The following is a 22,303-nucleotide window of genomic DNA, read 5'->3' as shown; positions in this document are numbered from 1 at the left end:
CCCATAGCAGGGGGAAGAGGAGAAGAGTGGGAAATGGGCCCGCAGACACCCCCGCCGCAGGGCACTGCCGCTGATGGGGTGGGGGGGCACAAATGTAAATATTGGCCCCCAGGTGTTGGAGACCCACAGTACACCACTGCCTTAGCACACACATTATCCATTATGACTGAGAAGTTATAAAATTCTTTATAGACAGTTACCAATGTTAAAAATAGTAAGGTGGCCATAGCTGCATATGTGGTGGCTCAGGCTAGTTACCCATGCCCAAGCCTCCTCCACCCCCTGGGTCTGAGCTCAGATGGCTAGCTAGAACCACTGCCCATGTTACAATGTCCACCCTACTATTTTTAGCATGCTAGCTCAAGATGAAATAGGCTAGTCTGTCTACCTGGGCTCGGAGGCACTCTCCCAGCTGCAGTGCAGACATACCCAAAATGGTTCTGGCTGTACGCTCAAGAGAATTGCTCTCATTGTCCCCAATCTTGGAATCGGATTTGTGCAGATTTGAGTACAGCACTTGTGACTTAAACTTGATTTGTTTTAAATAAGTGCTTTACTGTTTTGGGAAGGGGAGCTGTGCACATTCCTTGAGAGAATTGATGTACTTCTGAATTAACGTAAAGTCATCTAGATAACCCGGTAATGAGATCTTTAGAAATACTATTGCTATGTTATTATTTTGTTATATGTTTGTATAAGGCCTGTAGTGAAGGGGGAGGCTGACATCTTTGTGTGGACATTTAAGGTTGAATTTTGATCCTGTGAGGATCACACACAAACAGAGTTTGAGCAGCTTTCCCCAAGGACAAAAAAATAAAATAAAAATAAGGCAGGTGAAAAACTATGATTTTAAAAAACTTCACTATACTAAGCAAATTTCATGATTTGTGTGGGTCTGATTCATAACTTTTGAACCCTTGGAGATCCCTGGGGCCAAGGCAGAGGTCATTGTAGGGTCGAGAGCCTAGTTTCTTGACTTCTAGTCCCTACTTTAACCTCTAAACTATGCTCCCTCTTTTTTTTCAGGCCGAAGGTTGGAAAACAGTTTATTATATGACATGACTGGTTTGCACCAGTGATAGGTCTTCCATGTGGAAATGTACAGTCGCCATATGCCACCACGCTGGCTGGCTGCTAGTCTTTTCAAAAGCATTATAAAATACGCATCTGCTCCGTAATCCCCGTGATCTTATATATGTGTAGAAACACACTTTATCGGCCCCCTGAATGCTTGATAGGAAAGCCGCTGCTGATCCACGTCCCACATGAATTTCTAAACCTATAAGTCAAACACTTTTCTTTTCTTTGAAGCGGCATGATATGTAAGCTTGCTGGATGGGAACTGTGCCCATAATGCTAGGGGCTGAGTCACCAGCCTGTAGCTTCAGCTGGTAGCACTACCCTTGCCATGTGGCTGTCCCTACTTTAGAGTGCTCTTTGCTCCCTGGACCAGCTGAAGGGTAAACCCAAAAGACTGCCCTTGTGAGCATAAGTCTGTTGAATTCCAAATGAATTTTCAAACTTGGGGAGCGCCCAAGGATTTAAAACAAAAGGGCAGAAAAAAATCAAACCATTGCATTGCGTGGGCATTAAATTGTCCATTTCCCGGGAAACCCAGACTAGAGGGCAGGGCTACTACTAGCCCTCCCTATTCAGGCTACAGCCTAGCAGCCCAGCTGTCACGCACGCAAGCACTTTAAAGAGCCTGGCTCAGGAAGCAGCCCCGCCTGCGCTGGGGCGGCCCAGGCAGGAAGCTAAGGGGCGCCTATGCAGCAGAGAGCGCTCCGGCCCGGCCGCGCGCTGCTCAGGGCCATGTGGGGCTGCCGCGGGCTGAGCAGCGCAGGCCGCGTTCTACTCGCTGTCCCGCGGGCGGCCGGGAACTGCAGCAGAGGGGCCGCGCCCGGTGAGTAGGCGCTGTGCAGCCGGGTTGTGCCCGTTGAGGTCGGTCTCTGGAGAGTTTCCCAGGTGCCAGCCCTTGTTAGAGAAGCGGCGGCAGGGCAGGCAAGGGAGGTGGATGTGTCAGGCTCTCTCCCGGAAAAGGCGCATGGTTTTGCTCCGGCTGGGGTGGAGGGCGGGGCGTGTGTCTGGAAGCTGCGGTGTGTCCTGTTAAAAAGTATGCCGGGGTGACGGGCTGCATGGCTGGGACTGAGCAGGCTCCTGCGAACTGAGGCTGCTCAGTACCACTTGCTGAAGCTGCTGCCTGCCCGGACTCTGCCCTTACTTGCTATTACAAGCTCAGTGTTCTTTGCAGTGCTCTTGCAGTCGTGTGGGACTCCTAGGATATTGGAGAGACAAGGGGGGGGAGGTGCTGTCTTTGGTTGGACCACCTTCAATCAATCGGCATCCTCACCCACCATAAATTCACTAATGTCAGTAACTGCTACAGATAGCAAATGGTGACCGTGCGTGTCCTGGCAACTGGTTGGATTTCTATGTCTAATGTGCATGTGCTCTTAATCGTGCCTGGCTTTGTCTCCCAGCACAGAGGAGACCCGCATGTTGGCACAAGTCATTATCCATTCCCGGGAGCTCAGACTGCTCTGCTCCGTGCCCTTATAGGTTGGCAACTTGCATACTGATCAGGTCACTGGTCTGGCGGCTTGGGGTTAGTGGTGGAGTAGCTGCCCTGTTTGGAGGCTTTCGCTTGGATCTCCAACTCCCAGCATAGCAGGAGCACTCTGCAGGAGATATCTGTTAAAATATTTCAGCAACAAAAGAGCTACCACATGGGCCCTATCTAGTAGCCAAAATGTTTTTGGGGCCTTTTCCCTGGGACTGGTACTGATTCAGCTCTGCTGGTGTTAGTGATATCCACAGCTTTGGTGGAGACTGACTGCTGGTGGCCACCACCAGCCTTCTGCGCTCAGCAGGTTGAATTGACACCATGCTTAAAACCGTGGCAACAGCAGCCTGTACTAGGAGCCCTGATGTTGCTAACACTACTAGCAAGTTTTGGAAAGCTTTCCCTGGTGCAGACGGCACATCATGGTCTGTCCCGTCCACGTGACTGCTATAACTTTTGTAGTGAGTTAAAAGGATAGCCCTTGACTGGTTATAAAGAACATAGTTCAGTTTTGTCTGCCACACAGCTCTTTTTGCCATCACAGCTATGTTTGCCGTGTTTATGCATTCTTCTATGCCATCCTGCCCAACTTCACTGCATTCTGGGAAAATCTGGATAGCTGCCCCACACCGCTTTTGCAGGAGAGAAAGTACCCAGAGGACATGCACGCGGCAGCATGAGTGATGTGTGAGCTAATGCATTCTGGGATGCATTGCAGAAATCTAAGGAAGGAGGACTAACCAAACTTACTCCACAAGCATGACCATGTGGCGAAGATCACATGCCAAAAAAGCATTACCCAATTAGAGGAAGACAGCTGTGCATCGGCCTTGGCCTCAGGCAGGAGTAGCAACTTGTTAGGTCCCACTAGGGTGACCAGATGTCAGAATTTTATAGGGACAGTCCTGATATTTGGGGCTCTATCTTATACAGGTACCTATTACCCCCTGCCCCCGTCCCAATTTTTCACATTTGCTAAACACTTCCTGAGACCCAATGCTGTTGCATGCATACATACATAAACCATGTTTAGAGCCAAGCATACGCTAACTGGTTACAGACTGAAAAGTCAGAAGTTTTATTGTGGACAAGGCTTTAAATTGTTGCTAATAGGCTTCACAGACCTCATTCATCTTAAGGAGGGGGCAGCTTACCATTCTAAAGGTTTGTCTAGACTAGGATAAAAGGTGTTGACTAAAATAAATTAGTTAATATTTAAAAAAAAAAAACACTTTTTATTCTAATCTAAGCAAGTCTTTAACTATTTCTCAAGCTAGCTTTCTACAGACTCCAACGCAGCACTGCATGGAGTTGTGTTTAGAGAGCTTTCTTTGCAACTGCAAAATATATCTATATTTCATTTTAAATGAAAGCTAGTTAGCATAGTTCTGAAAGTTCAAGGAATAACTACACCTCCCAGCCATTTTATGAGCTTTTGGAAAAAATAAAAGAAATGTCTTATCTAGAAATAGACCTGTCCCTGTATATGTATGGGGTGTCCTTGTGAGCCATTGTTCTCCCTCTGCCCCCTATTGCAGGGGATAACTGTAGGATAACTTATATTGTCTCTAGTGACATTACTTCCCTAGCAGCAAGTTGTGGCAGCAGAAACTGAGGCTTGTGACTGCAGGTGTAGAATGAGCTGTTGCCAGTTACCTAGCATAATTTTTTCAGGCCTAGTACAAATTTGTAACACGGGCCCCCTCCCACACATATATCACAATCCCTCATCCCATACATACAATTTTTTTTCCCTCATGGTAATGGGGGTTGCAGCCTGGGCCGGGCCCCCCAGGGCTTCCGGGCTCCAGTAAAGTGTACCCTTCCCCGCCCCCACCCCCCCATGTAGGGGCACTGGCTGTTGCCTCCCTTCCTCCCTCCCTTCTCTGTGATCCCTAATGAAGCTCTAAGAAATGTGTCGGCCTTTTATAATGTTATAAATTCATGCTTTGTGTGCCCTGGAAGAGCTTTGGATGCCTGTAAAAGTAAAGAAAGTGCATCTGGGAAGTCAAGAGAATTTTAGCAATTGAGCAGGAAAGTGACTCTGTCATTGTTCAATTTTATGTGAATACTTCTGTAATTTAAAATTATTACAGCCCAGATCTTTAAAGGTATTTAGGTGTTGCTGCACTCACTCCCATTGACTGTCAATGGGATTTTGGCTCCCAGGTGATTCAACAGCTTTTGAAAATGAGACATAGGCTCCTAAACCATTAGGTGTTGGAATGCCGAGTGGGGCAATGACTAAATTTCAGTGTCCTTTATCCGAAGTGTTAATTTCAGAAAAGTTGTCCCTTCATTATTAGCATTATTATTAGTGTCCCTTTATTGGCACTCCCAGTAAACATGCTGTCATACTTTCAAGCTGTCCACCAGCAAAAACAAAACAAAATACAAATGCACAACCAAAATAAGTATCTTGTCAGGCCTTTTTCTTAAAGCAATTTATGATTTCATGAACATGTTGGTAGCAATAAAAATGATGCAGTGTACAGGCATGTTTGTATGTAAGTGGAACAGGTCTATGATCAGGCAGTGGGAAGCCAAGGATTTAAAACACATTGTAAATAAATACTCTTCAGCACTAGAAAATGGATGTATCGAACCCTTTCCTGCTAAGAGGTCTATTAAAATGCAAATGAACTGTAGGAAAAAGTACAATCCTTAATGTAAATATAGAGATTGCATTTTTTTGGTTATGGCCTGCACCTGAATTGACAGTATGTTTCCCTTTATAATTCTCAAACTGCAAAAAAAACCAAACCCAATTTCACTGTCCGTATTGATCAAAGATCAAAGGTAGGAAGCAAATCCCACTTCTTTAATTGAGCCATCTCAATTCTAAAATCCACTTAAGAACCTCATACAGAATAAACAGTCCAGTCCTTCTTGACTCTTGGGAAGAGAGAAAAATAAACATAGGTGTATACACTTCATAATTTTGGGAAGCACTAGGATATCTTGGTGACAGATAATGGAATAATTCAGGCTTATGTTAACATCTGTAAACTTGCCATTTAGTAAGAATATTCAGTGGTAAATTCCCCCAGACTGAGATCTTCATGTTTTTTAAGCATGATTACTGATAAACCACCTCTTCTAAGATTTCTGGAAACTACAATTTTTCCTGCTTCTTGTGGAGTAACAGTCTTTTTCTTTTTCTAGGTCTGAGAACTGTAAATGTGATCTTTTGTAATCTTGGCACTGCTGCTGATTACAGTGTTTCCTATAAAGAACTCAAAGGCTTGCTAAAATCTCAAACCACTCATATTGATGTTCGAGAGAAATGGGAAATTGGACAGTTTGGAAAAATTCCTGGATCCATCAACATACCATGTAAGTTATATGTATCACTGCATAGCAGCAAGATCGGAAATCTTTAAGCCTAAACTTGCAAGCAAACTCTGGTGACTTGACAAAAACGAGTTGCAATACATATGGCAGACTCGTCTGGAAAACTAAATAGTGTAAATCTTCACAAACAAAACTCTTCATGAATTAAACATAAAAGAGGCTTTGCATTTATTCTTACAGTGGGTGAGGTTGTGGAAGCCCTACAGATGAACCCAAAAGACTTTAAAGAACGGTACAATCAAGATATGCCTGCTAAATCTGACCATCTAGTTTTTTCCTGCATGGCAGGAGTGCGAAGCAAGAAGGCACTGGATATCGCTATGTCTTTGGGCTTCAACAGGTGAGCAGTTGAGGTGCCATCTGGGTAAGCTCCTGAATGGAGGACAGGCTTAATGGGCAAATTAATAGGCAAAGGCATTTTCTGCAAAGTAAAATCGTTCCTGGTGGGTTCTGGGAGATTAGAGAGGCTCCAAGGACAAAAAAGCAATAATAATAGGGGATTTCAACTATCTTTATATTGATACATATCACCTCAGGAAGGGATGCTCAGATAAAATTTCTAGATGCCATAAATTACTGCTTTTTGGAGCAGCTTGTCCTGGAACCCACAAGGGAAGAGGCAATCCTTTATTTAGTCCTAAGTGGAGTGCAGGCTTTGGTCCAGGAGGGGAATATAGCTGAACCTCTTGGCAATAGCAAGCATAATGTAATTGACATTTTTCCTCCTACAAGGATGTTAATTTTAAAGAAACCCACCACAGTAACGTTTAACTTCAAAAGGGGAGCTACACAAAAATGAGGAAGCTAGTTAAACAGAAATTACAAGGAATGGTCACCAGTGTGAAATGCCTTGAAACTGCATGAAGACTATTTAAAAAACATCATAATAGAGGCTCAAAACTAAATGTCTATCCCAAATCAAAAACAAACAGTAAGAATTAAAAAAAAAATAAATAAATAAAAAGCCAACTGGCTAAACAGCAGAGTAAAAGAAGCAGTGACAGGCAAAAAGTCATCCTTTAAAAAGTGGAAATCAGATCCTAGTGAGGAAAATAGACAGGAGCATAAACTCTGGCAAGTCGAGTGTAAAAATATAACTAGGCAGACTAAGAAAAAAATTTGAAGAGCAACTTGCAAAAGACACACAGACAGCCAAAAAGAAAAGTACATGAAGCAGGATGTGCCAAAGGATGAGTAAGGTGCTAAAGGAGTACTCAAGGAAGACAAGGCCATTGCAGAGAATTTGTTTTTGTTTGTCATTTAAAAAAAAAAAATCTGAGGAACTGTCCTAGATTGAGGTGTCAATAGAGGAGGCTTTGGAACAAATTGATAAATTAAACAATAAGTCCCCATGACCAGATGGTATTCACCCAAGAGTTCTGAAGGAACTCAGATATGAAATTGCAGAACTACTAACTGTGGTATGTACTCTATCACTTAAATCAGCCTCTGACCCAGATGACTGGAGGATAGCTAATGTAATGCCAATTTTTTAAAAAGAGGCGATCTTGGCAATTATAGGCTGATAAACTAACTTCAATACCAGGCAAACTGGTTGAAACTATAGTAAAGAACAGAATTACTAGATGAACATGATTTGTTGGGGAAGAATCAACACAACTTTTGTAAAAGGAAATCATGCCTCACCAGCTACTAGAATTCTTTGAGGGGGTCAACAGGCATGTGGACAAGGATGATCCAATCAATATAGCGTATTTGGAATTTCAGAAAGCCTTTGACAAGTTCCCTCACCAAAGGCTCTTAAGCAAAGTAAGCAGTCATGGGATAAGAGGAAAGGCCCTCTCATGGGTCAGTACTTGGTTAAAAGATAAGAAACAAAGGATAGATATAAACGGTCAGTTTTCACAATGGAAAAAAAAATAGCATGGTCCCCCATGGTTCTGTATCGGGACCTGTGCTGTTCAAAATATTCATAAATGATCTGGAAAAGGGGGTAAAAACAGAGGGGTGGCACAATTTACAGATGATGGCTATCTTGAGTAATTTTCTAAGTCCAAAGCTGATTGTGAAGAGTTACAAAGAGATCTCATTAGACTGGGTGACAAAATGGCAGATGAAATTCAGTGTTGATAAATGCAAAGTAATGCACACTGGAAAAAATAATCCCAACTACACATACAAAATGATGGTCTAAATTAGTTATGACTCAAAGAGATCTTGGAGTCATTGTGGATATTTCTCTGAAAATATCTGCTCAATGTGCAATGGCAGTCAAAAAAGCTAAAAGTGTAAGGAATCATTGCGAAAGAGATAGATAATCAGACAAATTTATCATAATGCCTTATGTAAATCCATGGTACTCCCACTTTGAATGCTGCATGCAGTTCTGGTCATCCCATCTCAAAAAAGATACATTGGAATTGGAAAAGTTGCAGAGAAAGGCAAAATGATCAGGGGTATGGAACAACTTCTATATGAGGAGAGATTAAAAAGACTGGGATTGGTCATCTTGTTGTGCAAAATGAAGCACTCGGGACTGTTTCAAGGGGATAAGGCAGTATGCCGCATTTATTATCAAAAACTAAATTAACAGCTATCTTAAGCCTATGCACCCACACACACATACATACGCGCCCAAACACACCAGGAATCGTTCTGTAGTTATATAGCTACCAGTCCTGATCGTGGCTTGAGGTCATAGCTTGGGTCCGTTGCTGGAGTTCGTGGCTCGTGGCAGCTACCTGGCCAGGGAAGCTGGGCACGAGGACAGCGGGGTCTTTGTCGGGCGTGCACCGACGCTCTTCTTTGATGATGTGCAGAACGTTCCTCTCCCCCAAAGCCTTGCAATCTCACCCAGTCTTTTATAGGTTTTTGACTTCAGCTGTGTCACGTCGCTTCTCTGTGGCCGGACAATAGCAGACGTGACTTTCAGCTCGTTCTTGGTGTCTTGATTAAGTTTTCCTTTTGTTTTCTGGGGTGGATTCTTGTTTTGCTTTTTAGGGATGTGTTCGCACTCTTCAGCCATTAGGGTGGACTCCACACTTCTTCAGGACAAACTGGCAGTTTGAGTCTGATTCACACATACATACACCCTCCATTCACACCTTGTTCAAAATAATGTTCTTAAGCCTAGTCATCTAAAGGTTTGGAAAGAGTTTTATACAAGATGGAGTACATTTGGTCAAAATGGGGTTTTACATTTACAATATGGAGTATGGCTGAGAGGAGTTCAAATGTTACAGACAGAATTGTGAGATGGTGATTATACATTATGGGGAAACAATTTTAATAATAATACCATATTTATGTTAACCTCTATAAGGGTATGAATGAACAAAGCTATGAATGAATCTACAGGGTTACAGTTTTATTCCTACAATCTTAGAAAACCGACCGCTAAGGGGGAATATTATAGAGCTTTATAAAATCATGAATGGTGCAAAAGCGAATAAGGAAGTGTTGACGCCTTCACATAACACAAGAACCAATGAAATTAATAGGCAGCAGGTTTAAAAATAACAAAAGGAAATACTTCATACAGTGTACAGTCAACCTGTGGAACTCCTTGCCAGGGAATGTTGTGAAGGCCAAAAGTATAATTTGGGTTGGAAAAAAAAAGAACTAGATAAGTTAATAGAGGATAGGTCCATCAATAGCTATTAGCCAAAATGGTCAGGGATGCAGTCCTATGTTCCAGATGTCTCTTATCCAGCTACAAGAAGTATTTGGCACTAGCCATTGTCAGAGACAGGATACTAGGATAGATAACCCATAAGTCTGACCTATTATGGCCGTTTGTTATCGTAAGGGTACAGATGAAGATTCAAATGTGAAAATAAATAGAATAACCAGTACTTAAATTGTAGCACCACCTTTTTTTAAAGGTGGCTATTTAAAAACGGTACTTTGCAGATCTGCTCCCAGTATGTATTCAGAGACATGAGTAGTTAATCAGTAACAAGATTTTTCCCATTGCTGTTAGCTCTGCAGAAATAGAACAGGTCTGAGAGACTGAACTGAGTTCTACTGTTGCACAAAAACTGTTGGCTAACTTGCAATTGCAGTGCTATCTGTGCAACCCTATTGTCTTCAGATCATGCCCTGAATTACATACTCCTTTCCTAGATTGTCCAGGTGCATGGTAATTGAGGCACAACTTGAAGACAATAGGTATAATTAAAAAACAGCACCTAAACTATAGCCTATGCTACACGAGATCTTACAGCTGCACCGAGACAGTTGTGCCGCTGTAAGCTTTCCAATGGGAGAGAGCTCTCCTGTCGATTTAATTAATCCACCCCCCAATGGGGGGTGGTAGCTATGCTGGCGGGAGAAGTTTTCCCACTGACATAGCACTGTCCACACCAGCGCTTGTCAGTGTAATTTATGTTGCTCAAGGGCGTGGCTTATTCATACCCGATTGACATAAATTATACTGACATAAGTGCTAGTGTAGATGGAGCCTTAGCCTGCAATATTCTTATTATTCTATGGCCAGCTAGGGGGAATTTATTTGACTTTCAGGCTCCAGGCTGAATTTAGAAGGCTGGCAGTCTATATTCTTGTAAACTGAGCAAATATCGAAATGAAATAGTTCATACCAAAGTAGAACCCCACAATTCCAATCTTACACTCTACTCTTCTGAGTAGAACCATACTTTAAAAAATATGGGATTGTAGATGGTTATATCCCCCCCCCCCCCCATGTTGAAACACCAAGCTTTGCTTCACTCTCTGTTTTCAGACTGCATCACTTAGAAGGCTCTTTTGTTTTTGTTTTCTCCTTTTTGTGTTTGGTTACTTTGCAGATTGGAAAAGCCTCTTTAGTTAGTGTCAGCAAATAGTTCTTTTTAAACTGTCATTCTGACCCTAAATACTCCCCTGTCCACCCCTTTATGGTATCTTCTAGGTAGCATAGCATCTGGGATGTGTGTGCAGGACTAGTCAGTCAGGTATTGAGCTGTCTCTCCCTCGCCTACATTAATATAGGGAATCGCCATACTGGTAATACCTTACCAATCTGAAATCCATATTGCAAACATAACAGGTTCCTAGTTCTTCAGCTAACATGTTTGCCACATATACTTTTGTCAATGGTGGATTTAAACCAAAAATTTGTCTTAAACTAGTACAAATGTGAGGCCAAAATGATTTTCCCTGTAATGGTTTGAAATGTTAGCACTCTTTTATTGATGTATTAAAGATATTTATGAACATCTCCATAGGGACTGCATAGGTTAGGTATTGTCTCTGGAAGTGAGGTTTGGACAGATTTAATATTAAGTACTAAATTGATACCACTTAAATCCCCCAAAGTAAAGTGAATCTATTTCTGTTACAGACTACTTATTCTAACTTTATTTAAATGTTGCCAGTGCTTTATTTTTTTAAATTTCTCTGACTGCAATATGCATTGACATACACCACCACTTGCTTGATATTTAATCCCCAATTCTAATAACATGCAGAAAATGAAGAATAGGATCACTAAGTAAGTGAAAATAAGCAGTAAAGGCTACTGCAAAATACTTGCATTTTGCTCCTTGAAACCAGGAGCAAGTAGATTGTTTTGCAATCGTGAGAACTCTGCCACTTCTTATTGAGCACTTACCCAGAGAAACTAGAAAATACACTTTTTAAAAAAAGTGTATAAAAGTAACTAGACTTTACTCTTCCTTTTTCACAAGATTATCTGCAGTAGCATCTCCATAACACTGACCATCTTCTGTATTCTTTCAGAGTTCAGCACTATGCTGGTGGCTTAGAGGAGTGGGCAAAATATGAACCTTCAGAGAAAAAACAATGAAGATGAATTTTGGAGTATCAGTCTTGTTATAGTGTCTTGAAATATACAGAAGGCTAGTGAATGTTTCTTTGTATGAAAAACTATCGATTAGGGAGAAAGTAGTGTCAAGGGGAATCTATTGTTTGTATATGTAAATAACTTAATACACTGTTCAATGTTAAATGTAGCTAATTATTCTGAATTTAAACTGAGGTTGAGTATTGAAGATTACAGAAGTGGAATGTTCATTCTCCTTTGGTCATATGTTAAGATTACTATAGAACTACTCTTAAGAAAATTTAAAGCTAAGGACTCCAATGTAAAAACTGAACATACTGTACTAAAAGATTACTATCAAGTAAATAGCAAACTGTACAACATGGGATCACAACTAAATTTATGGTGATGAGTAACAGACTTTGTATGTCCATTTCTTATATATCCTTCTTGAGAGAGTTATCTAGAAGCATATCAGACTGCAGTTCTTTTAATTGGGTTGGAATGACACTTCTCAGAACAAATTGGTACTAATCCTGCATATAGCTGTTCCCTTCCTATTTGTCCTCCTGGCAGAAGAGAGAGGATAGGAAGAACACAGATCCTGCTCCCTGCAAACACAAGAGGTGACTCTCTCAAATCTGACTGCAAAATGTAATGAGTCTGGCTACAGGAGCTATGCATAATTATTTCAAGAAAGTTGAGTAACATTTCTTTAAAAGCAAATGTAGACTGTTGGACAGAAAACAGCAGGCAATTCATATGCCTCACTTAAGAGGCTAGGGTCAGCTAAGAATTTAGGCATATGATCTGATAGTACAGATGTGATTATTTAGGGTGGAATCCTTCAGAGCCCAAGGGAGCTAGACAATGACTAGATCTACAATGAGAAATACAGATACAGCAATTACTAGCAACTCTGCTCAAATAAGTACATTTGCATTGTATTACAGTAGAATCCCTATTTTAAACTTATTGGGCACTGAGTTCATAAAATTGAAAGTTACAAAGTTATAGTAGGTATGGCACAGAAGTTGCAGTATGGCACACTGCATTACTTTCTTATCCTTCATACTACTGCAAAGTGACTTCCAGGGCACTGAAGGAATTGGAATATGAAGGGATGTCTACTTAGAATCATAGCTGATTTGGGTTGTAAGGGACCTCAGGAGGTCATCTAGTTCAACCCCCTATGCAAAGCAGGACCACTCCCCAACTAAATCATCCCAGCCATGCAATGTTCTTCATTCACATCACTTTCATTATGTAACACTTTCCCCATCAGGAAAAATGGTTTATAGAACATGTAGTTCATCATACTGGTGCTCAAAGCAAGGTTCTATTATATTTAGATTTGCAATTTGTTGCAGGTTAGATCAGACTACTCAGTGAGCAGCTTTGCCCCAAAGCTTTTTTTCCACCTGCATGTGGGGACAAAATGTGGATTTTTCTTTTAGAGATGGGTCTTACTGGCTACTTGTGCATTGCTATACAAATGTACTGCTCTCAAAAAGCCTACAACCATTAAACATTCTCATTGTGGGGGGTGCACCATTGGGCTGCTGTTTACATATCACTAAATGAGGCAGGGAAGGACTGCCAGGGTAGATTCTTGCTAAATGGGAACAGAGGTTGCAGGGTGGAAAAAGTTGAGAACCACTGCTTAAGTTCATTTGCAAGTTATTGGAACACAAGTTAACAGTGCTTCTTCACATGAGAAGTGAACTGTACAGATCATCTGTACAAATAGCTTCCTTGTGGAGGTGAAGTTTTGACTTAAAGCCTTCCACATACTACTTGGCTACCCCTTCTTTGTGTGGAGTCCCAGGTGGGACGTAAAGAAGTAGTAAGCTTACTATCTCTTCCTTTTAAAAGAAGGGCATTTTCCAACTTGTATAACTCTCTTCCTCCTCTCCACCCAAGTTATTTTGACAGAGCCATGATTTGTTGGTGATAAGGGCACACTTTAAAGTTCTTACTCTTGTATGCTTTTATTGAGGGTGTTGGGCAGCTTTTTTAATGCAGATTTGCCGTAGAGGGGCGTTATTTAATATGTATATTAAATGTTTGCACAAAGGAGTGGGGATAGGTACTTTAAAAAGAAATCTAAATAAAGGTGTAGATGTCCTACTAACGGATACCAGAAACCAGCTTGTCTTTCACTTTTATCCAACACCTTTCAGTTTATGCTTTTTACTTTCTTTGTATGTCTGTCTATACAATTCCTTTTGAGGTCACTTTCAGTATCTTAACAGCGAGAGCTATTTTAGGTCTATAACCTGTTGAACTATTTCTCCTCCCCATTTCTTCAGGTGGGGATCCTCTCTGGTCACTATTTCCTTATAACTGCCACAACAGTTTCATGGCATTTTAGCTCTGAAGACTAACCGAAAAGTGATACTTCTCTAATGCAATTAGTGAACTCTTTACAGCTACATGAAAAAACATTTTCACCATTAGTCATGAAAACATATTTACATGCAGAAGCAAAAAGTTTTGAAAACAAGTGGTTTGCTTTCTAGTTAAAAACATTGTTTTAACACTAGATTTTTTTAAATAAAATACCTATTTTGTTAGCACAACTACTACTGAGGACAGAAATACTATTTCAGTAAAGCTTTAGTTCAGGAATAGTCAGTGTTTCAAGACAATACCCACAACCATTGTCAGTTTGCATTGATTTATTCTTATCCAAGAGGTCCACATTACAAACAATACACTGTTTAAACTTCAAGGGACAAATCCAAAAGCCAATTTCAAAGAGAAGGACAAAGTGTCTTTACCACATGTGTAAAGTGTAGATCAAATTGCAACACGCACTAACAAAAGTAAGGAACAAATAATGTAAAGGCTAAAAAGCCTACAATAATTTCTCACTGTGAAGTGGGTTTTAATAATTTGTATCAAATCCTTTATAAAAATGAATAGTAATAAATGCAAGGAACCTAACTGATTGCATACAAAACCACTGTTGGTTGCACTTCAGTGAATGAAAAGTCCAACAGAGGACTGCAAAAAAGGTTAGATGATTTTCAAATGGTCAAGTTTTAGGACTAAAGTTCCATTGGGCAAGGTTTTTCAAGCACCTACTTTCTGTATTTTAGACCAGTGTAATGCGTTATGTGTAATATGCTTTGGAAAAAAATATTAGATTAGACAAAAAACAACTGGACTTCAATTTTTATTATTCAACTTTTCTATGTAGGCAAATTAGCATTTTCAGTTGACAATTAAATAGTACAGAAGGTGAGGAACAAAACCTTAAAATCTTAAGGGTCAAATCCTGACTTGAGGGGGACTAAGGAATGCAGGCTACAGCCCATGTTTGAAGGAAACTCATTTTGTCCAGCAAGTAGGTAATAAAGGACTCCCCCTGCAGTAATTCCTAAGAGCTACTCTTAAAGTCACATTTAAAAACAGCCAGTACGACGCTTGCTCCTTTCAATAAACTTCTACAGAATCTCAAATTCTTAACAGTGAAGGCAGACTAACAGTGTATACTTTTGTACCAAAAAAATAAATCCACAATAAAAAAAAAGATTTGATTCTTTACTTCTAAAATATTTGAGGATTGCACAGTATATTACTTGCAAATAATTTATACAATTTTTTTAAATGCCTAATATTTGAAATGGTGAAGAAAACTGGGTTTTTTCAAGTGTCCACTATACATATTGCACTTTTCTGGTAAGCTGGGCTACTAGGTTTTGTGGAAAAATACCCAAGCTACATATACTAAGTAAAACAACATCTTTAGTCCAGAAGAGGAATTTAGTTTCTATTCTGCAGTTTTAATTGAAACTAGCAACATTTGTTTTGCAGCATTTGTTTCTGAAAAATTGTGAATTTTTTAAATAATATCCATTAGCTATGAAACAAAGTAGGTAAATGAAAAGATTTATACACCATCCTCCTTCAGTGACAAACAAAATGATAGACACAGGGTCATTAATATGGTTACACTTGACTGGCTTCATTACTGTAGTTTTAAAAAGAATCTTCACTCTAATGGCAACCTACATTTTTCTTAAAGCAAACAAAAAACAAAACAGTATTCAACTATTAATACTGAAGTGGATGTATGAATCCTTTGCAGCTCTGTTAAAAACTTTTTAATTCCTTACACTGAGAAATCTTGCTACTACATTTGTTCCAGTGTTAAAGGGGATGATGCAATTTTAAAGAAAAAGCTTTCAATATGCTTGATAGAAACAAGTCATTTTTTCTTCAAGTTTTTTGTCAAAGACATTATTGAAACCTTCTGTCCATTTCACGAACACAAATAAGATCCCAGTATGTCTTGATCCAAAGTGATCCATAAAGTTTTTTAGAATGTCTTAAGACTGGTTATAGCTGGAGTTCTGACTTCCATTTGGACCCTGTTCCCCTTCACTGTGTGGAGGAAGAAACATATTTCAAATAAAAAATGCATATTAAATACATTGTTAGCTTTTAAAATAAGAACTATTGTTGTGCAATAGAAGACCAACTACTAAAAGCCTCTTGAAGTGACAAATCTTTAGACACACAAAATTCAGAGCATTTTTTTTGCCTCTCCCAACTTTGTACAATAACAAAAAAAAAAACAAAAAAAAACCCAACACTGTTTTGATAATTATGTTTAAATAAAATAATTCCACTAGAAAGCATGCAAAACAAACAGAATTTGAAGGACCCAATTTTCAAAACTGCACATGCAAAAAACTATGTCCAATTGCAGACCCAATTTACTTCTGTAGTTACCCTAATTAAGCTCACATCTTCTTTGCACTTTACATGTGATTTATAGTGCAAATTCTCAATTTACACAACACCCAATCACAGTATCTAGAAGAGCAAATTTTGCATAAAATTGTACATTCACAGTCATGGAAGCAGTCAGGCCTTCCTAGCTATGGTGAACTCTTGTAAATGAAGTTCCTTATGTTTGCTGAACTGAATTGAAAATGTTCTCATTAAATGAATTTCATCAGAAGAGCTAACATTAAAAAAAATGTTAAAAATCACTCATCAATGGTGAGGCAGAAATAACTCTTCTTCATGGCTCCCAAAATAGTGGATGGGAGGGAGTCTATGATGGAAAGATCTGCACAGTAAACATATTTACTATGCCCCAATGAAATGTTCACTTATGTTTTAAGAAGAAGGGTCTTGTTTAAGACATTTTACAATATACAGAGTGGTATGAAAAAAGAATACAATCATAACTGTATAGTACCTGTTTGGAGGTGGTTTTGGTTTAGGCATCTTACTAAGAATAGTAGCCATTTCTTTCCTCTCATCAAAGTTCTTCCACTGTTCGTACAGTTTTAGAATGACCCTGATTATTTCCAAAATCTAATTAGAAAGAGTTATTTGAGATCAGATACTATAGGGGTTCTGTGTTCATCACTACCCATACAAATGTGTAGCCACCTACCAACCAAAATATAAGTGTGATGCTTTCTCTATATCAGAGTGGCTTTCACATCGGTATCAACAAGTCAGCATCTTAACTATTTCCACAGATAGCGGATAGCTTCTTGGTCTAGCTCAGGGGTTCTAAAGCAGGGATGGCCAACCCGCAGCTTGTGAGCTGCAAGCGGCTCTTTGCATGCGGCTCTTTGAGACTGTAAGTGAAATTGACCAGCTGCCGCCGACATTGACGCATCAGTGTGAATTTTTGGTGGAGGGTAAGATGTGTGTGGCTCTTTGCCATATCTACATCTATTTTTTGACTCTTCGTCTCTGACTGGTTGGCCAACCCGTTCTAAAGCTTGTCCTTAGGCTAAATTACATCATAATACTTGTCAGAGATTGTCTATACTTCACTTGGTCCTTCCTTGGCCCAAGGGGCTGGACTTGATGTCTCGAGGTCTCTTCCAGCCCTGCATTTCTATACTATAAACAGGGAGTATTTCTTGGGCCATTTTGCCTCCCATTCAGAATTACACAAACCACTCTTCTCCCTATCAAAAACTGAACATCCCTCCAGTTACATTCCTAATATTATTTTTCCATGTATTTTTAGCTTCTTTTAAGGCTATTTAGCAGCTGGCAACAAGGACCAGCAGTAACAAATAACCAGCCAGCTTTCAATGGATCACCCAGCAAGTGGTCTGCAGACCACAAGTGCTCCATGGACCTTGGTTTGAAAGCCACTGGTCTAAGTATCCTGGAGTAGGGGAGGGGCTGAACAGTACAGAACTATTTTGTCCTATGATTGTAGCAGTCCCAGAGCTGCTCCTTTGCTTGCCAAAGTACTGTCTATCAATTTTTTATTTTTTCACCTATTATAATTTATTCTCTTTTTACTCATACCACTTAGCTTTGCTTTGTGGTTTTCGTAGATCTGCCCCTCTTCCTACCAACCTCTACAAATATGAATCTTTCCAGTGCAGTGTTTTAGACTAAGCAAGGATTGCATGTGATGTATGGCTCTCACATTGGCAATCACTGACTTAAAATGTTAGATAGTAAAACAAACAAACAAATAAATAATAAAGCCTGAGTTCAGATAAAGTGTTGAGCACCATTGAAGCAACATACATCTGTGAAATCAGAGTCAGAACTGGCTAAGGAGTCGGGTGATGTAAACTGTTAAGCCTCGATTGTTATTAGTATCAGAATTGGAAAGTCTAAACACACAAACATGTTCATTAGCAGGAGTAACTTAGTGCTACATGGCACCATCCCTTGCACAGAATAGTCTTCCCCTGTACTCCTTGTCATATTCATCTCATTTTACCTTGCACTTGTATGCATGACTGCACAGCACAGGTGCAGAGTGTTAAGTCCAGAACTACATAACAGTTACATGAAAAATAAGACTGTTGAGCAAGCAACTGATACTGCAGGAAGAATTAGGCAGAATTACCCAAGCTGGAGTTTGGCCAGAACATTTATGCTAACACCTTTATTTTGTGAAAAATGCCATCAGCAATTTAATGACCATACGTCTCATCTGAAAGATGGCAACTCCAGAAGCACTGTGTGCTTGAGCATTGGCTCAGAGTGCTATATGCTGAATCACCAAGTCCTCTTCCTGAAACACTTGGATTTTTTGGGAGGTCTCCTATTCAAGTTCTGATTAGGTTCAAAAGTGCTTAGTGTATATATTCTAACAAAGGTACAGATCTAAGTGGTTGTCATGCAAAATATCAATTTATATTAATGACATATCTTTCTGGTCAGTATGTAGCAAGTAAGAAAAAAAATACCTTCTCCATATCAACAGATAACTCGGCAAACCACTGTCTTGCATCCTTCTGCTGGACAACACAGGCCACATGTAGGCAAGCTGCAAAGTAAAATAAATGTAGGGACACGTCTACTGAACAAAGATTAGTTTGTTTATTGTAAAAAGAATAGGTGTTTGTAAATGAAAATAATCAGTTTTCATAATATATTCTCTATTATCTCCCTCTTTATAGTTCTGAGTGTTTCTGCCTCCCTTTACCACTACTCATTCTACAACACTTGCAAGTGATAGTTTTCAAGGATTAAGCTCAGACTCAAGCTTTCCAGTTTCTTGCAAGATTTTCAAGCCACATGACCACACAGTCAATAACATTTGAAGTGCTAACTGAAGGAGACGGTGGGGTAAACAAATCAATATTCTTTAATACAGTGGATTTGCTAAGAAATGCCCATTGATGGAACACTATACAAGATTAAACCATTCAGATACAGTGAAGTAATTTAACTTATTACCTACCTAGGGCTATCATGAAAGGAGGGTACAGTAGACAAAGATCAGTTCTATATGTGTCATTCACTATCCTCCTGTGCAAACAAAAGTAGTAGATAAACACCCTGTTGTTCACCTTTATTCCCATTTTACTTCAGAAATTGCCATCTGTGTTTATTTTAAAAGTTAGGAGGAAATTTTTTTTACATTAAGAAAGTTAGAAATGAAGGTGGGGAAAATTCATGAATATCTGTATCCATATATGCACACTTCTCATCTTGAATCTTTTGATTAATTCTCACGTGACCATAGTAATTATTTGCTTCTAAACACTCTACCTGGAAGTATATTTTGCTTCCTAATAAATGCTGCTTTGCAAAGTACTTTGAAGATAAGCCATAAATTGTCACCATCGACCAATCTTCACAATGCTCCTGTGAAGTTGTGAAATAATCCCCATTTTACAGAGGAGAAAAAAAGGGCAAAAAGAGTAAGTGGTTTGTTCAAAGCTACAGGGGGAGTCCATGTCTGAGTTTAAGTAATAATTCAGGACTTCCTGGCTTCTACCAGACAGTCCAGAGAGGCACAGGCTAAATTTTGTATTGCATATTTTATTTATTTTTAAAAAATTGTTTTAATTTAAAAAAGAAAACTTTGTTAATTTAAACAGTGGTTTTCAAACTGGGGTACGTGAGCACTTCTCAGGGGGCATGTGAGAAAATCCTGTAATGGCAGATAATGCATTCAATTTAGCACAGAGGTTTTCAAACTGTGGGGTGCGCACTTCTAATGGGGGCATGGAGGAAAGTTCGGGGGGGAGAAAGAGGGAGGGAGAGATTCCAGGTGACAAGGGCCAGCCATGCACGGCAGGGTTTGGGGAGGGAGCACCACCTCCACAACAAGCTGAGCCCCGCCCATCCCTATGAGAGTTACCATTTTTTATTCCATCCCTAACCAAGACAGGCAGGGTGGCTCACTGAGGTGAGTCAATGGGTGGAGATGGTGCTCCATCCCCAAACCCTGCCGAGCGGGACTAGTGCGAGCCGCCTGGGGTCGCTGCTCTGCCCCATCAACATTCCTCCGTGTCCCCCAGGAGGGGGGCACCCCACAGTTTGAAAACCTCTAGAAGCTATTGCTAATCTAGAAGCTAATTGGAAGGCAGAAATCTGGAGGGCACCCGGGGTCATGTTCCTCCTCGCCCCCAATCACACACATTATCTCACTCAGATGGGGGTACACAGTAGACTACACTATTTGGAAAGGGGTTCGCATCCTAAAATGTTGAAAACCATTGATCTAAAAGAACAACAGATCAACTGTGTACTACTTGTGATATGTTCTACTATGACAGTACAACAAAAAGCTCTCACATTAGCAGGGAAAGAGCATCTCTTCTCAATGGTCATTATTTAGCAGTACAGACAACTGTGCTACTAGTTCTGGTCTACACACAAGTTTAAAATCAGTTGAAAACCAGAATAGTTACACCACTGTCAACCCATGTGTAGACAAATTTACATCAGTAAATTGCTGCAACTTTTGTTTAGACATGGCCAAACCATCTTGCACTTGGACCATCTCTGAAGATTTTTATTTTTTCAAGTTAGCTTTTCTACTGAAAGGATGCACTGGTATCAATCTTTGTCTTCATTACCATGCGAGGGGTAGCAGCATATCTTCTTGGCCCATATCCTGCACATATTGGAGCAAAGGTCTATAAGGATGATACACTATCAAACAGCAATCCTAGAAAAAAGTTTTAAAAAAAAAATCAAATTACAATGGAAAATACACTGTCATCAGTTTGCATTATAAACATTGATTTAAAAATCAGTTAACTGTTTTATTTTCCTTTTCAGTTTCATATATTTTAGCATTATGACACCCTAACTCCGGTATAATGAGGGCAGCACTCAGTCTAAAATACCATTATAGAGACTGATTGCCAGTCTGTCAACATCCTTTTCTTTTCCCTTAGAGAGGCAAAGTGCCACATCTGCAGCATACTGAAACGTTATTTGCCTACAAACCCATAATTCCCAATTGAAAATACAGAACGCTGCCAGAAAACAGTCTGTCACTAAATAATACCATACATGAGAAGCTTGCCAAAATAATTGACACTGGTTTTAAAAGTCTACACAGCTCTGAATTTTCTTCCTTGCTCCTAATGTTGGAGTATACAAGGAGGAACAAAGACCCCTTTGCCCCCCCCAAAGAGCTAATTATATGTATGTAGCACTGGAGGGCTATGTCAGTGTGTATACGTTACACACAAAACTGAAACCAAATATTATAGTTTTTCAGAAAAAAAAGTTTTTTGTCATAAAAAGTAACTTTCTGTAAATAAAGTCAATTTCAATGGAGGTCTGATTAATTATAAAGATCAGAGACTGTTCCTAAGCACAGGACAGGACATCAATATTCAAAACACCTCTTTCTCAACAAAATAAATACTACTCCTGTTACAAAAACACACAAGAGCCAAATATAGAGAATTTAGGACATTACTGCAATAACTTCAAGAATGGTTAAAATAACGGTTTTTGTTCTTCCGTATTTACAAAAATAAACCTATCTTTCATATCCTTATCATGCATTTAAAAGGACTCCTCTTTCTGATATTAAGGTGATTTCTGCAAGAGATGTGGTCTAGTTATCTGAGCTGACTCGCTCTGCAGCCTTGGATTAATCTCTCTGCCTCAGTTTCTCTTCTTCCACTATAAAAATTGAGATAATCCCAACAACCCTAACAAAGAATCAAGTTAGCTAAATGTTGGTGTGATGATCTTAAGATGTAGAGACTATTTAGGATTTGGGTAATTCCAAGAACTGCACACCTGAGATTCACAGTATTTGGTACTACCTAAAGACATTAAGTGCTTTATAGTACTGGATATAGGCAGTGGCGACATTACAAATGTATTTGGTTACATATTTAAAAACCTATGTTAAAACAATATTAAGTTGCAGC

General features: G+C 39.7%; 2 protein-coding genes across 4 annotated transcripts in view; one reads left to right on the top strand and one right to left on the bottom strand.

The window, feature by feature from the left end:
* The first annotated feature begins 1,667 nt into the window (after window positions 1–1,667).
* The window catches only part of TSTD3 (thiosulfate sulfurtransferase like domain containing 3), a 24,970-nt gene continuing 4,334 nt past the window's right edge, over window positions 1,668–22,303 (top strand). Inside the window, exons 1-4 of one of the 2 annotated variants that reach the window (XM_067530037.1) lie at window positions 1,700–1,903; window positions 5,729–5,899; window positions 6,098–6,257; window positions 11,618–12,220. In XM_067530037.1, coding sequence (XP_067386138.1) covers window positions 1,768–1,903; window positions 5,729–5,899; window positions 6,098–6,257; window positions 11,618–11,684 — 534 coding nt within the window. In that variant the 5' untranslated portion in view covers window positions 1,700–1,767 and the 3' untranslated portion in view covers window positions 11,685–12,220. Of the gene's footprint in view, window positions 1,904–5,728; window positions 5,900–6,097; window positions 6,258–11,617; window positions 12,221–22,303 lie in introns of those variants that run through there. The other variant, XM_067530038.1, reaches the window with a different exon arrangement.
* The window catches only part of CCNC (cyclin C), a 21,061-nt gene continuing 13,081 nt past the window's right edge, over window positions 14,324–22,303 (bottom strand). For both annotated transcript variants that reach the window (XM_067530036.1, XM_067530035.1), the window contains 5 exons: window positions 20,984–21,075; window positions 19,357–19,424; window positions 18,860–18,939; window positions 16,879–16,997; window positions 14,324–16,052 (listed from right to left, as the gene is read on the bottom strand). In XM_067530036.1, the coding sequence (XP_067386137.1) occupies window positions 15,998–16,052; window positions 16,879–16,997; window positions 18,860–18,939; window positions 19,357–19,424; window positions 20,984–21,075 (414 nt within the window). In that variant the 3' untranslated portion in view covers window positions 14,324–15,997. The remainder of the gene's footprint in view (window positions 16,053–16,878; window positions 16,998–18,859; window positions 18,940–19,356; window positions 19,425–20,983; window positions 21,076–22,303) is intronic.

This window comes from Emydura macquarii, unplaced genomic scaffold, assembly GCF_026122565.2.
Source record: "Emydura macquarii macquarii isolate MOO-44397 ecotype Brisbane River unplaced genomic scaffold, CSIRO-AGI_Emac_v2 contig_3019, whole genome shotgun sequence".
NCBI lineage: Eukaryota > Metazoa > Chordata > Testudines > Chelidae > Emydura > Emydura macquarii.
The sequence above is the reverse complement of the archived record's forward strand: the minus strand, read 5'-3'. Positions and strand labels throughout refer to the sequence as shown.